This window comes from Gobio gobio (genome assembly GCF_949357685.1).
Source record: "Gobio gobio genome assembly, chromosome: 15".
NCBI classification, from domain to species: Eukaryota; Metazoa; Chordata; class Actinopteri; order Cypriniformes; family Gobionidae; genus Gobio; species Gobio gobio.
The window spans coordinates 443,047-459,419 of NC_137108.1; the positions used below are offsets into that span (position 1 = coordinate 443,047).

The 16,373-nt window shown below is 40.5% G+C and overlaps 1 protein-coding gene across 1 annotated transcript; it reads right to left on the reverse strand.

Moving 5' to 3' along the window:
• Positions 1–10,091: 10,091 nt before the first annotated feature.
• On the reverse strand, positions 10,092–16,373 carry ndufb9 (NADH:ubiquinone oxidoreductase subunit B9). The gene is made up of 4 exons (XM_079836263.1): positions 16,249–16,373; positions 13,238–13,430; positions 12,961–13,074; positions 10,092–10,280 (listed from the first exon to the last, which is right to left on the reverse strand). The coding sequence occupies exons 1-4, from the start codon at positions 16,335–16,337 to the stop codon at positions 10,149–10,151; spliced, it is 528 nt and encodes a 175-aa protein (XP_079692389.1). The 5' UTR covers positions 16,338–16,373; the 3' UTR covers positions 10,092–10,148.

Here is a 16,373-nt window from a genome sequence, read left to right on the forward strand (position 1 = left end):
AGGAAAAAAGCCAGACTGAGCGATCTCAGATTGAAAACCGCTCACACTCACACACAAACAACTTCAAATGAACTTGACTGTGCATGCTCTTGATCCCAGGCAGTAAATACACACTCGTGTGTATTAATAATTGAATTTGTTTTACCTTAACTCGTATAGCAGTTCAAACAGACAGTCCCTGAAGACGAGAAAGATGTGTATGTGTTGGCACGGCGCCCTTTTATACTTCCGGGTCGCACGTTGATGACGTCATGGGCTGACGTCGGTCAAAGACTTTGCCGTGATTCGATAGAAGCTTCAGACACCAGTCACGCCGAGGGTGTTCCCCCATAGCGTCAGCTAGACGCAGCGAGAGTTCCCTTTCGAAAGGGAACCAACAATGTGATTGTTGTTTTATAATGCAGATTATTTAAAGGTTTCTAGAAATAATGTAAGAGCTTGTGAGATCTTCTTTTTATTCTAAACCTTGACCACTTTATTAAGTACATCGATTTAAAGGCTTATTGCCAGAGAATATTTTAATCTGACCATATCAAACTTCTGACCAATGACAAATGCCAATGACCAAATGCCAATGACAAAAGTGTATGCTATTTTGCTGTTTGTTGGGCTGTTACAGGAATCTTGCTGCTAGAGTTCACCTCCTGTGTTCTGCCTCAGAAAGAGAGACAAGCGTTTGTTCTCATCTTCAGTGACTGTTCTTGAGGTGTGGGGTATTCAATGGACGTTTTGCATATCAGTGATCAAAGAGATTGCACCACACCATTTGATGAAGTTCTCAAGCAGGGCTGTAAGGACTGACAAACTGCTTTTCCAACATGCCTGGACGACAAGTCTGAAGATGACATCTACACAACTGAAAGCATGTCTGAAAGCAAAAAATAAATAAATTCTGCTCCATTTCTCTTTTTAAAATCTCCTCACAAACGTCCGCTGTCAGTTGTCACACACCTGCTACAGCCCATTCAACGACCCTCGGTTCAGTGTTGCCAAGTCTGGAATTGGGAAGCATTTACTGTTGATGTGGGTTGTTTTGTTTGTAGCCTATAGTCCACAGGTGTAAGTTGTCTTTACTTTAGCAATATTTGTACTGGGTGCCCCCCGCGTTTTGGCATATGCTGGCCCATTTTGGCCGTGATTCCGCTACTTTTGATTAGCAAGTGGAGGGGTGTTGTTGTGCAGACCTGGCAACCCTGTCCCTCGGTTCGCCCTTCATGCACTTCGAAGCCGTGGCCTGGCCTGGTCTGGCCTTCGAAAGTGCACGGCCTTCGAAGTGCGCACCCTTCACTTTGGGACACAGCTATTGTCAGTTTCATGCAGGAAGGGCTAACAGGAAGTGACTTAACAGGTAGTGACTTAACAGGCAGTGACATCACATGATACGAATAAGTGTTTTTACAAACAATTTCCTTTAAATGAAAAGTAATTATTAACTTCTCATTTTCTGCCTGAAGATATACATCAACAAATATTTAGTAGATATTTGAAAATTAAAACCCTTAAGGACAACACAGTAGTTTTGAACTGCAACTATTTCTGATTGAGATAGGTTCTCCTGTTTTGTGTGCAGTTGTTTATCATCCACCACAATTTAACAAGGCTTTTATTCAAGAATTTTTTGAGCTCCGCCGAATTATGACAATCTACTGATTTGTGGTGACTTTAATATTCATGTATGCTGTCCATCTAATCCAATGGCAAGGGAGTTTTTAAGCCTTCTGGACTCTTTTAATTTAATACAATCAGTAAATGGTCCCACACATCACCTAGGACACACTCTGGACCTCATCAACTCCCATGGTCTCCCCGTGTCCCTCAGTAAGATATGTCACACTTCCATCTCGGACCACTTCCCTATTGCAACCCCTCTCATAACCAGGTCTATTACTCCTGCCTGTCGCCGCTGTGTCATTACTCCCTTAAATCCATCAGCATTGCACCGGAACCCTGGCTAAATGACACCACCCGCACCTTTAGGCGCTGCTGCAGGCAGGCCGAACGCAGATGGAGGAGAGATAGACTGCATGTGCATGCGCAGGTTGTGAGCGCGTTGTTTCTGTTTGGAGCTCCGTCGAATTGATTCATAATCCTTGATTTTCTTCTTAACACTCGCTTCCAAAAGAATACTTTCTATTATTTACAGCGTGTGAACATATCTCCGATACGATTCTCTATAAAAAACTATCGGATTGCTTTGATATCGCTACTTATATCCGAACTTCTGCTACTAGCCGTAGCCCGCTAGCATTGTACGCGTGGTAACTTATTTACAACCGTAACCACTGAAACCTACAATTCGCCATTGTTGCACATCTGCTACAATGGCGAATAACTCGGATGTGTGTCTAATGTTACCTTTGAGTGCAGGTGAGGACACGTTCGAGCTGCATTCGGTGCAGTTGGAGTTGGAGTCGTTGGACAAGCAGATTCGCGACCTACTAGACAGACAAGCCGTGCTGAGAGAGCGACGATCAGCGCTTGAAACATCACGCGCCGATGCTCACAAGTCAGTGGTTAGTAACCTTTTGACTCCGACCTCGTCTACTCCGTGTGTTTCTCTGCACAGGACCCAAGCACCCAGGACGCGATCATCATCCCTGGTTTCGTTCACTCCGGCACCGACACAGCACAATGGACCCTGGGTGTTTCCACAGCGGAAGACGCGAGCCAGGACCAGAGCTAGGACCTCTCCGCCCCTCCCGGTCTTCGAGATCTCCACCCGGAACCGCTTCTCCCCTCTTCGCGAGACGGAACGCGACGCTGTGGTCATTGGTACTTCCATCGTCCGGCATGTCCACGCTACCTCAGGTAAAGGCAAGGTTATCACTCACTGCTTTCCTGGTGCTCGTGTTCTCGATGTCGCTGCGCAGGTTCCCGAGATCCTGAACAGTGACGAGCGCATCGGAGCTGTCGTGCTGCACGCGGGAACGAACGACACCAGGCTGCGGCAGACGGAGGTTCTGAAGAAGGACTACAGGAGCCTGATCGAGACGGTGCGCAGAACATCGCCTGAAGCAACGATCATCGTGTCTGGACCCCTTCCCACGTACCGACTAGGACATGAAAAGTTCAGTAGATTACTTGCTGTAAATGAATGGTTAATGTCATGGTGTAATGAACAGAAGCTGCTCTTTGTAAATAATTGGAATCTGTTTTGGGAGCGACCTAGGCTCTTCCGTCCTGATGGCCTTCACCCCAGCAGAATCGGAGCGGCTCTTCTGTCGGACAACATCTCGATGGCGTTACACACCATATGACTAGTAAGTCAAAGTCCAAATCACAGTCTTTGCTGTCCTAACTTAATTGACATAAGTACCAATGTAGAACATTATATAGAAACTGTGTCTATTCCTCGTTTAGTGAGGTCAAACATTAAATCTACTGTAGGATCTAGGAAAAATCTAATTGTGATTAAACCAGAAAATCTCAATATTAGTGAACAAAAACAATTTCTAAAACTAAGTCTTCTAAACATTAGATCGCTCACACCTAAGGCGGTTATTGTAAATGAAATGGTCACAGATAATAGTTTCGATGTAATTTGCCTTACTGAAACCTGGCTTAAGCCAAATGATTATTTCAGTCTAAATGAGTCTACTCCGCCAGGATACTGTTATAAGCATGAGCCCCGTCTGATTAGTCGTGGCGGCGGTGTTGCAACAATCTATAGAGATATTCTTAATGTTACTCAGAAAACAGGTCACATGCAGGTTTAATTCGTTTGAAGTATTAGTGCTAAATGTTATGCTCTTAGATGTAAGAAAGAAATGCGTATTATCTCTAGCCTTGGCTACTGTATATAGACCTCCAGGGCCCTATGCTGATTTCCTAAAAGAGTTTGCAGACTTTCTCTCAGATCTATTGGTCAACGTCGATAAAGCATTAATTGTTGGAGATTTTAACATACACGTAGATAACACACATGATGCGTTAGGGGCTGCGTTTACAGATCTATTAAACTCCTTTGGGGTCAAGCAAAACGTCACTGGTCCCACTCATTGTCTTAATCACACACTAGATTTAATTATATCACATGGAACCAACCCAACCGATATAGATATTATACCGCAAAGTGATGATGTCACTGACCATTACATGGTAACTTGCATACTGCGTACTGCTGAAATCTGTCATGTTGTGCCACGTTATCGACCAGGCAGAACAATCCTTCCAACCACTATAGATAGATTCTCAAATACCTTACCTGATCTGATTTCAAATCTTCCATTTATGTCTAAAATACTAGAAAAGTTGTGTCCGCTCAATTGTGCTCTTTCTTGCAAGAAAATGATATCTATGAAAAATTTCAATCAGGATTCAGGCCGCATCATAGCACAGAAACCGCGCTCATTAAAATCACAAATGATTTACTTCTAGCTTCTGACCAAGGCTGTATCTCAATACTAGTTCTACTCGATCTTAGTGCTGCGTTTGATACTATAGATCATAAAATACTCTTAGATCGACTTAAAAATTACACTGGTGTTCAGGGACAGGCATTAAACTGGTTTAGATCGTACTTATCAGACCGCTACCATTTTGTCTGTTTAAATGGGGGAAAATCAAAGATAACGTCAGTAGACTATGGGGTGCCGCAAGGATCCGTGTTAGGCCCTCTGCTATTCTCAATATATATGCTGCCACTTGGTAATATTATAAGAAAACATGGAATTAATTTCCACTGTTATGCTGATGACACTCAATTATATATTTCATCACGACCAGATGAAAACGCTAAATTATCTAAACTGACAGCGTGTGTTGAAGATATTAAATACTGGATGACGTGTAATTTTATGCTATTAAATTCAGATAAAACGGAGGTATTACTTATTGGTCCAAAAAACTGCCCTCAAAACCTCTCACAATACAACTTTAACTTGGAAGGATGTCCTGTCACTCTATCCACTACAGTAAAAGACCTGGGTGTTATATTAGACCGTAACTTGTCTTTCGAAAATCATATTTCATATGTTACAAGAACGGCATTTTTCCACCTTAGAAACATTGCTAAGTTACGTAACATGCTATCTATTTCTGATGCAGAAAAGTTAGTTCATGCATTCATGACCTTGAGACTAGATTACTGTAATGCTTTATTAGCTGGTTGTCCTGCATCATCAATAAACAAGCTACAGTTAGTCCAAAACGCAGCTGCTAGAGTTCTTACTAGGTCAAGAAAATATGATCATATAACACCAATTTTATCATCTCTACACTGGTTACCTATTAAGTTCCGTATCAATTACAAAGTATTGCTACTGACCTATACAGCCCTAAATGGTTTAGCTCCAGTGTATTTAACGGATCTTCTATCGCCCTACAATCCATCGCGCTCTTTAAGATCACTAAACTCGAGGCTTCTGGTCATTCCTAGGATATCTAAGTCCACTAAAGGAGGGAGGGCATTTTCACATTTAGCTCCTAAACTCTGGAATAGTCTTCCTGATATTGTTCGAGGTTCAGACTCGCTGTCCCAGTTTAAAACTAGATTAAAGACGCATCTCTTTAGCCAAGCATTCACATTATAAATACCTTTTATACTACAGTTAAATCGGACCAACAGCATTAATATTCTGAACAGCAGCTACGCTAATTATTTCCCATCTGCTTTTCTGTTGTTATCTCGGGACACTAGTCCCGAGGTAAATAGTTCGTCAGCTCCAGTTTGTATCAGCCTCTCATGGAGACTTCAGATGCCCCGACACCTGTGATGAGACGACTCGACGCCTGTGAAGAGACGACTCAACGCCAGCGTTGTTATGGCCTAAATTAATACATGATTGATTAACTTTTACCAACATTTTTCTTTAACATTCTCTTTCTAACATTTATGAAATGCACTTTCTGTAAAGCTGCTTTGAAACAATGTGTATTGTGAAAAGCGCTATACAAATAAATTTGAATTGAATTGAATGTGTCACTGGGTATACTAAAAGACAGTTTGGCTAACCAAAGAATCCAAACGTCAATATCTGTCGAACATTATTTCCACCAGCTGCAATCACCCTAGGACATTATTTAACACAATACAGTCTGTATTAAAACCACCTTGCAATGTTCTGAAAAAGGTGTCAGAATCCACCTGTGAAAACTTTTTTAATTATTTTGTTGAGAAAGTGTCCTCTGTTAGGCAGAAAATGAACAGTACCTTTTACACCGACACTGACCCTCCTCCTGTACCCCCTGCAGTGTTTGAACTGTTCGAGCCCGTGTCTCTATCACGCCTTTCTGAGGTGGTGCAGGATCCCGACATTTTATCTAATTTTAGACCCGTCTCTCTCTATTTTAGAAAAGTTTCAGTCTGGTTTCAGGTCACGACATAGCACTGAGTCTGCGCTGCTGAAAGTCCACAACGATATCCTTTTATCCCTTGATGCCAAAAAATCTGTGCTGTTGGTGATGCTGGATCTCACAGCAGCTTTTGACACTGTGGACCACTCGGTCCTTATTGGCCGCCTTGCTGAACAGGTCGGCCTCCAGGGCTCAGTCCTGCAGTGGTTCTGCTCCTACTTGAACAACAGGAGCTTTGTTGTTATGGTCGATGACTTTTCGTCGTCCGCTGCTCCTCTGTCCTCTGGAGTGCCGCAAGGATCCATTATTGGCCCTGTTCTCTTTTCATTGTACATGCTGCCTCTTGGTTCCATTATTGCTAAGCACAATCTTTCTTTCCACCTATACGCAGACGACCTCCAGGTCTATATGCCCGTGCTTCCAAATGATGGTTCAACTCTAGACGCCCTGCATAGCTGCCTGTCTGATATTAAACAATGGCTATCACAAAATTTTCTTCATCTAAATGAGAGTAAAACGGAATACATTATTTTTGGTTCCCCTGTTTTCCACCATAATACAACACCAAACACAACCACTCAAGTCAGTGAGGCCGTAAAGGATCTGGGGGTAATGTTTGACAGAGATCTGAATTTTAACAAACAAATGAATGCTGTAGTTAAAGCAAGCTTCTTCCAGCTGCGACTTTTAGCCAAAGTGAAGCCCTTCCTGTGCCGCAGTGATCTGGAAAAGGCAATTCATGCTTTTATCACCTCACACATTGATTACTGTAACACACTCTATATTGGCATCTCACAGTCCTCACTCCATCGTCTCCAACTGGTACAAAATGCAGCTCACCTTTTAACCAACACATCCAGATACAGCCACATCAGCCCAGTTCTCTGTTCCCTCCACTGGCTCCCAGTTCGTTTACCATGTTGATTTTAAAATTTTAATGTCAGCTTTTAAAGCTCTTAATGGCCTTGCACCACCTTATTTATCTGAAATTTTCCACCGTCCCAGCAGAGCCCTCCGGTCGGCTGACCAGATGAGACTAGTTGTTCCGAGGTCCCGGTATAAGCAGTGGGGCGATCGTTCATTTGCTGTTGCTGCTCCTAAACTCTGGAACACTTTACCTGTAGACCTCCGTGTTCTCACAGACCTGGCCCTGTTCAAGTCCAGGTTAAAAACACACTTATGTAGACTGGCTTTTAAAACACTATAGCACTGTGTCACTTTCAGATTTTTAGCCTTGTTTTGTGTATTATTGAGTTATTGTTTAACTTACTTATATATTTTATTCTGCAAATGTTATTCTGCTTTAAATGTAAATCACCTTGGTCCTCCTTTTGGTTGTTGGAAGGTGCTATATAAATAAAGATTGATTGATTGATAGATTATTGTAATGCTCTACTGGGTGGTTGCCCTGCTCGCCTAATAAACAAACTCCAGCTGGTCCAAAACGCAGCAGCTCCAGTTCTTACTAGAACCAGGAAGTGTGACCATATTAGCCGCTTCTGTCAACACTGCACTGGCTGCCTATTTAACATTGCATACATTTTAAAATCTTACTTATTACTTACAAAGCACTAAATGGTTTATCTCCAGTACTTGAGCGAGCTCTTAACACATTATACTCCATCACGTCTACTGCAGTCTCAAAATTCTGGCCAGTTGATCATACCGAGAATATCCAAATCAACTGCAGGCGGTCGATCCTTTTCCTATTTAGCTCCTAAACTCTGGAACTCTTCCTAACATTGTACGGGAAGCAGACACACTCTGTCAGTTTAAATCTAGACTAAAAACACATCTCTTTACTGTGGCATACACATAAAACACTTTCTCAATGAAATGATTGTTAGGCTGCATTAACTAGGTCATCCGGAACCGGGAACACTTCCCATAACACCTGATGTATCATCAGGGCCCGGTTTTTCAAAAGGTTTAATCCGGATAAAATTTATCCGGATTTAGTAATCCTTTTTTGCGATCCGTGATCACGTAATCCAGCTTACTTTTGGAGCCAGTTTTTTAAAGCAACATTGGATTAGATCAATCTGATCCGGATAGGAACTTTTTAGGATCACCAAATCTGGATAACCAGTGCTGGATAACCAGTGCTCAAACAGGATAGGAAATCACAATGTAGAACTATAGATATGTAAAGAGCAACAAGTAGAATAGCCAGTGTGGGGTCAATATAAGTTTATTTTTATTTGAAATGAAAACACACACATTTAAAAAAAAAACTAAAAACAAGAAAAACCCTTGCCTGTATTGTCCTGCACAACATCGCTATTAAGCGCAATGTCCCTCTCTGTGCTGACAATGATGCACCTGAGCCCCTTGGAGACCCTGACCAACCTCCTGCATTCTGCCAGAACGAGCAAACAGGACCTGCAACAAGGGACGCAATAGTTAGACACTATTTCTGATTTGGATTTGTTTTGGATTTCAAAAATCAGTGATTGCCATTCTTTGCATTTTTTGGGTTATTCTGTAATCATTGCGTGCATCACTAATAAATATTCTAAAAACAAAAATATTTTCGATTGTAGTGAATATATATATATATCAATTAGTGACAGAATAAAATGTATTGTTTTTGCTCAATTTTAACAGCTGTTTGGGGGATTATTTTATAAGGCCAAACTCTTTCTACTTTGCTGTAGGCCTATACTGAAAGGCTGAATTAGTTAAAGCCTACCTAATCACTGTAGCCTGACGGATGAACAGATAAAATTAAAACCTTTTGAATAAAAAGATATCTTGTAAGATACTGCATGATCCAAATATAGTATTATTTGATACATTTTTTAATTTTTCATTACATTTTGGGCATGAAATCCACGCTGAATCCACCCTTCTGATGGGATCAGTTTAATCCAGATTTTTTGGATCAAAGTGATCCAAATCCTACAAGAACGTTTTGAAAAACCCAAACTAAAGGTTTGATCCGGATCAAAACCAAGATTGGATTACGTGATCTAATCCGATTATGTAATCCGTTTTTTCTTTTGAAAAACACATTTTCAAGATTTGATCCAATCCGTTATCCAAAATCCTAGTGGATTACTTTTGAAAAACCGGGCCCTGAAGAATGGCATGGTATGGATTCAGTATCAGTATTGAGGTATTTTAGTCTGGTATCGTATCGAAGTCATAACTTTGGTACTGAGACTACACTATTCTATATAAAAAGCATTTGCTGAAATTCTCTTTTTTTGTTATGTTGGTTTACAAATTTGTACCTTTTTACTCTTTTAGTTTTACATCTTGTTAAGGGCTTGTTTAAATTTATACTGTTTTTAATAGCACACAAAGGCCAACGTTGCAAGTTAAATTAAATGTTTTTAAGTAAAATTGTTGAAAATTATTGCGATAAATTAGTCGACAGATTAATCAATATAAAAATAATCATTAGTGGCAGCCCTACTCATATCTAGCATTAATATTGCAGACGATACTTTGCTCTTATGTGTGAGGAAACGCAAGGCACCGCTCAAAACACACTCATTTTCTCACTCTTTTCAAACTTATTTCTTCTGTGAAAAAATATTTAGAAAAATGCTGGTAACCATTTTATGGAAAAAATCATCATCATCTCTCGAAATATCTTCTTTACGTTCCACACGAGAACATCAGTAGCACAGGCTGGAAAGAGTAAAAGATGACAGAGTTTCATCCCACAAGCACTGAGGAACTGAAGGAGCCTGTTTGACCAGTCATGTGACCGTTTTTATGATTTTATTTTTTACAGTGTAGTTTCATGACTGAACTGGATATAAAACACAAATAACGCAGATATCAAATGAAGTGATATAATAGTTTATTTGATAAGGATTGAGCAGATGTTGACAGATGTTTCCTCACATGGGACGCTCTCTGGGACGCGTGACGAACTGCCACCACAGGGGCGGCAGATCTCCTTCATTACGGGCCGGAGGAAGAGCCTCAGACTTCGGGCCCTCGGCCGGGGTCTCAGCCTGCAGCTGCTGGACCTGAGGAGAGAGATCCACAAAATCAACATTACCAACATGTTCCACCAATCAGCATCAGTGTGCAATTTGAAAACATCATCACAAAGGAAACAAAAAAACACCAGTGAAACAATGAGTGTAAAAACACTAGAACAACAGCACGAAATCTATCCAATCACAAACACAGATCCTGACAATCAACACCTCCGCCATCAACATCATGAGGCTCTTAAAGTGCACAAACCAACTCTAAGAGCAAAGAAGAAGAGCACACAGAACTATCATCTCCACAAACAGAGGAGTCCATGAAGAGCAGGGGCTTCTGGGATACTCTCTGTAGACCAGTGTTCATTCTGACCGCAAAGTTTGATTCAGTTTTAGTCATATTTTAGTTCAATTGTAATACATTAAGCATTTAAGCATCACATAACCGACTGACACTTGAACTGACATTTTGTTTTTGACATTAAAAATACACGAAAGAGCTCAATTCACTTGTGTTGATTTTTTATAAACATCTCTATGGTTTTTATAACGTAGTATTTCTGTTTTAGTTAGTAGGCCATATCAAGTTAAGCTAAAGCTTCAAATAAGTTTATTTATTTTTTTAATGGTTTTAGTGAACTTATTATAACCCTGATACTTTATTGAATGTGTCTAATACTGGTCTTTCCTCCTGACTATGAATTAAATGGGAATTAAATTAAATACAGTTTATTGTGTAACCAAAAACGAATATATAATGCGTGACTTTTAATTATAAACGAGCTTGAAATAAACATTGACTCTTATTTTGAAATGTCTGCTCCTCTATTGCAGTTGCAGGAGCTCATTCAAGTTCAGGAGATAAATATGCGTCATTACAACCGTCTAAAACATATTACTATATAAACATGGTAAAGTAAACACTGTCATTATTCATCAGCATTAGCTCATAAACACTGGTCTGGCATAAGTGTGTGTTATCGATTGAGCCGCTCTGGAGCTGGATTGGGTGTGTGTGTGTGTGTGTGTGTGTGTGTGTGTGTGTGTGTGTGTGTGTGTGTGTGTGTGTGTGTTATCGATTGAGCCGCTCTGGAGCTGGATTGGGGGTGTGTGAGCCTGTAGGCCGTGTGTTTTCCAGAGGTTAGATCAGCATCTGTGACACAGATCATCAGTTCTGACCCCATCTCTGCCCTAACCCTCAATAACATTTACATCTCGTTTTTATTTGTTGACGAAAACGACGTCATAGTTTTTGTCATCTAACACTAGCTTTTATTTAGTTATCGTCTCATTTTCGTCAGTGAAAAAAGGTCTGTGACGAAAATTACGGGAAAAGACGGGAAACATATGGAGGACACACTTCGAAAATCTGTACAAAACAACTCAAACAAATCCTGCTCGAAACGAAATGAAAAACAAATGAGAAATCCTGGAAGAGAAAATTAAAGACACTCAGAACCCCTTGATCTCCCAGTAAATGAGCTAACAGAGACACTACACGCTTTAACAAGGCATGCGGCGCTGATGGAATATTAAACTAAATGATCAAATACACCAACGATAAATTCAAAACCGCAATAATCTAATTATTCAGCATGGTTCAGAGTGCAGGACACCAGGGGTCCGTTCTTCGTACGTCGCTAACTCAGTTCGCTGGATTTGATTGTTGACGATTTGGCATGATCTTGGATTGTTTGGTTCTAAGACTCATCCTGGACTTGTTGTCATAGCAACAGCTCCGTAAACTTAAACCTGCTCGTGAGCGACTTATTTAACGTAAACAGGGTTAGATCACATCTTGAGGTGATACTTAAAATCTGTCCCAGCCACTGCTACTTATATTTACTTATATTACAAGAGTTCATTACTGAACCAGGGGCAATAAGAATAATTTTAAATAATAATAATAATATAAAAATGTTATATTGTATATGTATATGAGAATGTATAATGTTGTGTATAATACGACACAGCCACTTCATTGAGCGATTTATTTTCGATGGAATAATTACTTTATAATTTTATTTTATTTTTATTGGTTTACACGCATGTTGTACAGTTAATCTGAGCCGTGCATTAATTTAAGTGATCACGGATATTATGGGAGTGGCATGTAAAAAAAAAAAAAAAACACATTTTTCATTTATCTATTATAACTGTCATGTTGGTTTGGTGGTTTGGCTGTTTCCTTCTAAAGGTCCAGAAATTCTTGGGCTTTTTTTGTGTAATTTGTCACGTTTTTTTGCAAGGTGGCTTTTTTAATTATATGATGTCATTACGTTGCGGTCTTGACGCCAGCCAATCGCTGCACTGCTGATCATGGTTTCGAGTATCGATGCATCTGCCCTCTTCAGGGAACACAAGAACGCTCAGTAATCTTAGATCATTTAATCCAGATATTTTAATCCAATACGCAAATTTGTTTGAAGAACCAAATTAGCCAGACATCAGTAATCAAGATCAAATCATCTCAGATGTATTAAGCGAGGTACGAAGAACAGACCCCTGGAATCAAGGCCTGATCACACCGATCTTTACACAAGGAGGTACATTTGAGCCCAACAATTCCAGAGGCATAAGCGCCAACACCGGGGAATATTCTGCTGAGAACCAGGCTCAGCTTTTCACATCCACGAGAAATCTCCTCACATTTTAGTGAGATCTCACCCCTATTGACACTATCGGTCTCATTCCCAAACCCATCCACAGGAAGTACCTCTCTATCCCAGCTCTGAGCCCGCAGCTTCTTCCACTGCTCCCTCTTGGCAAAGTAATCCGGATACTGGGCTTTCTCTGAGGGATGCCAGTGGTCCAGACACCATTCAGGGACCTGAGGGGCAGACACAGGGCTTTATGAGGCATTAACCCTCTCTCACACACACACACACACACACACACACACACACACACACACACACACACACACACACACACACACACACACACACACACACACACACACACACACACGCACACGCACACGCACGCTGTACCTTGTAGCACTCGTAGCGCTCGTAGGACGTCCCCCCCGGCGAGTCTGGGAACAGGTAGGGCTGTGGATGCTGATTGGCCCAGAACTCCTCCTCTCCCGCCTTCAGCATCATCGTGGCCTTCACCATGTCCTTCTCATGCTTGCTCTCGTCGAAGCGCGCGCGCAGCAAACACGCATAGAAGCGATACTTATCCCTGAAAGAGCAGACACACTTCAGCTTAGGGCTGACCACAGGTGGACAATACTTATCCCTGAAAGAGGGACTGATCTTTTCTGTTTCCGGACTGCATAGCCTTGCCTATGGGGCTGGGTTGTTGCAAGTTTCATGAAAAAGCAACATTTTGAGCATAAAGCTGAAAAAAATCACGTTTTTGTAAAAGACTAATGTTACGTCCGAGCGATGATCAAACACAGATGTAGATTGAGTCCATCAACACCCCAGAGCTTCAGTCCAATAACTTGTCCTGGGGCCACAGCTCATTCAATAACATCAGGCAGTTGTGATTTATGTTGTTTAATGGTGATGATCGCGTTATTTTACATATGCATCTGCTTATGATATCGCTTGTTTCTGCTTCTTTGCTTGTGTTTTGATCTGAAGATTCTGTTCTGGTCCAGAAGATGTGCTACAGCGCCCCCTACCGTATAACAGAGAACACATGGAAAGACGGAAAATATCATCATTGGCTATATAAATTTCGAGTTTACAAAAAAAAAAAAAAAAAAAAAATCACACTGCTCTTGACTGAACAACTTTTAATAAGGGTTAATCTATATTTATATGCAGTGACATAATTTTATGCAGACTATGCAGTGATATTTTACATTTGATTACTATTTTTGTACCTGACAATCTATAGACCTAACATGAAAAGAACTGTTTATTTCATTTGTAGATGTTTGTTCTGCTGTATTTATTTGTGCTTTTGCTCGTAATTTGATTATTTGTTCTTATTTTATTCCTGACTGTCTTTAACAAAATAAAAATATATGAGTTAGGATATTAGTTTTTAGAGTCATAACCTTATTTAAGAAGCTTACATGGCTCAAAAACAATACTAGGCCTATTTTATTTTATTTATCAGTGAAAATTCTGGCAGGGCAAGTAAAAATTTGAACCCCTGAAGAAAAAAAAACTTAGCATTGAGCCCTGAAATATATTATATACAATATAACACGGATTTGCGTGTAGTAACTTTAGTGGTAAAATGTCGAAGAGGAATGGAGAAGGTGACGAACCTAAACCAGTGGCGGTTCTAGACCACACCTTTACATTTATCTTAACCAGTAGTTAATTAGGTAGTTCACCTAAAAATGAAAATTCTATCACCATTTACTCACCCCCATGTTGTTCCAAATATGACTTTCTTATGTTGAACACAATATTAACTTATTTTATTAAACTGTTGTACAAGATCAGTATCGCATTTGCACTCATGCTAGAAAAACAGAACTCGTGTGATATTGCAGTCGTTACTCATGTGATATTGCTTATTCTGTAGTCTTTATCATGATGACAATGTGAGGGCGTTTTCACACTGGCAGTTTAGTTGGAATAATTGGTAATGTGAAAGTTGTCATGCGGAGCCGGGTGAGCTGAGCTCAGGGGAACTGAGTTCGAGATTGCCTGAAGGAGCTGGTCTGAGTTCAGTTGCGCAAATTGCGCTCGAGCTGTGCCGCGATTCATGGGAATGTGAAGCAACAGCTAACATACGACCAGCGGGCCAGTGGCGGACCAGTGGAGGGAAAGTTGGCGGCCCACCGGCGGCCCGCTGGCATTTTGCTCATCGATTTCCTGGCGGATCTGGTTTATGATAAATGTTTTCTGGCCGCCCACGGACGATCCACGGGTCATATGATTCACAACTGGGTAATTATAGTTATTTCCAATACAATATTTTATGCAATAATGAATCAAAAACAAAGTACACAACTGCTAATAACCATTGTATGTATTTTATTGGATAGAGGCAACACAAATGCGTAACAAGCTAAACAAATGGAAATAAACATAAAATAACTACAAACATTATGATAGCCTATATATTCAAAATATGTACTTTTGTTAATATATATATTATATATATATAAACAGGATACATAAGATTGTATTTTATATTATAAGATTAAGGACTTGGTTGCGCAAGAAAAGTAACCTGCGCATGCATTAGATCAGATGATGATGTATTTAGTTCAACAGAACCCATGTAAGGGATGATAGTGTTGGTGATTTACCTGATATGAGAGAGAGGGAGCCTGTGGTGTAGAACGGGTTGACCACAACTAACCCAGAGTAAAAACACTCTGAGACTAAAACTCAAACTGGGGCATTTCTGCTGCATATCTCGAATTTGATGGACATTCTAACTAATACAGGTTTGTGGAACAAAACGAGGGTTAGGGTTACATCAGGTGTTTTTATTGAAAGTCTTTTTTATTTGGCCATGTACATTTCAAGTTCATGCTCAATTTATAAAAGTAAAACTAAACCATTTATTTGACATGTTTTGTAGCCTATATCTGCTCTCTGTTAGCAGGCTCTTAGTTAGCATAGACATAAAAACAAACATCTAATACTCTATAAGCAACACTGGAAAACTGGATAAAATAATATTATTTCTCGCTATATGTGAACAAGACTGAAATTACATTATTTTCTGTATCTTTTCTCATCTTTAACCCTTGTAGGGTTGTGTATCTTTTCATCTCTCTTTACAGTCTATGATCTCAACACAACACGAAGGTTAACGACGAAACAAGCAAACGACGGCCTGTTCTGAACACGAGAGATTGAACGGGATTATATATAGTGTGATCAAAGCTATGGCCATCCCATAAACACATCGCAGTGTCTATTAATGAGGCTAATGTGCAGGGAAGGTCATGTAGTTCATAACCAAACACAGGAGTTAGCATGAGCTCGACTGCAGTGTGTGCGTGTGTGTGTTCTCAGACCGGCCGCTAAACACACACACACACACCTGCAGCTGTCCTTTACAGAGCTAACCTCACCTGAAGATACACCAGGACTCGATGTGTCTCAGGGATTTCTTGTAGAGTCGCAGGACCTTCTGATGGTGGGTCAGGTAGGCGGCCGCCATCTTGCCTCCGAGTCGCTGGTGCTGCGCGTGCGCGCT

Bases quoted from the DNA above. Each gene is read 5' to 3' on its own strand.
- ndufb9 (XM_079836263.1), bottom strand. From the start codon at position 16,337: ATGGCGGCCGCCTACCTGACCCACCATCAGAAGGTCCTGCGACTCTAC. The intron at 13,075-13,237 runs GTACAGCGTGCG...TCTGCCCCTCAG, and splicing joins AGCGCTACGAGTGCTACAAG to GTCCCTGAATGGTGTCTGGA. The intron at 10,281-12,960 runs GTACTTCCTGTG...CTCTCTCCTCAG, and splicing joins CTCAGAGCTGGGATAGAGAG to GTCCAGCAGCTGCAGGCTGA.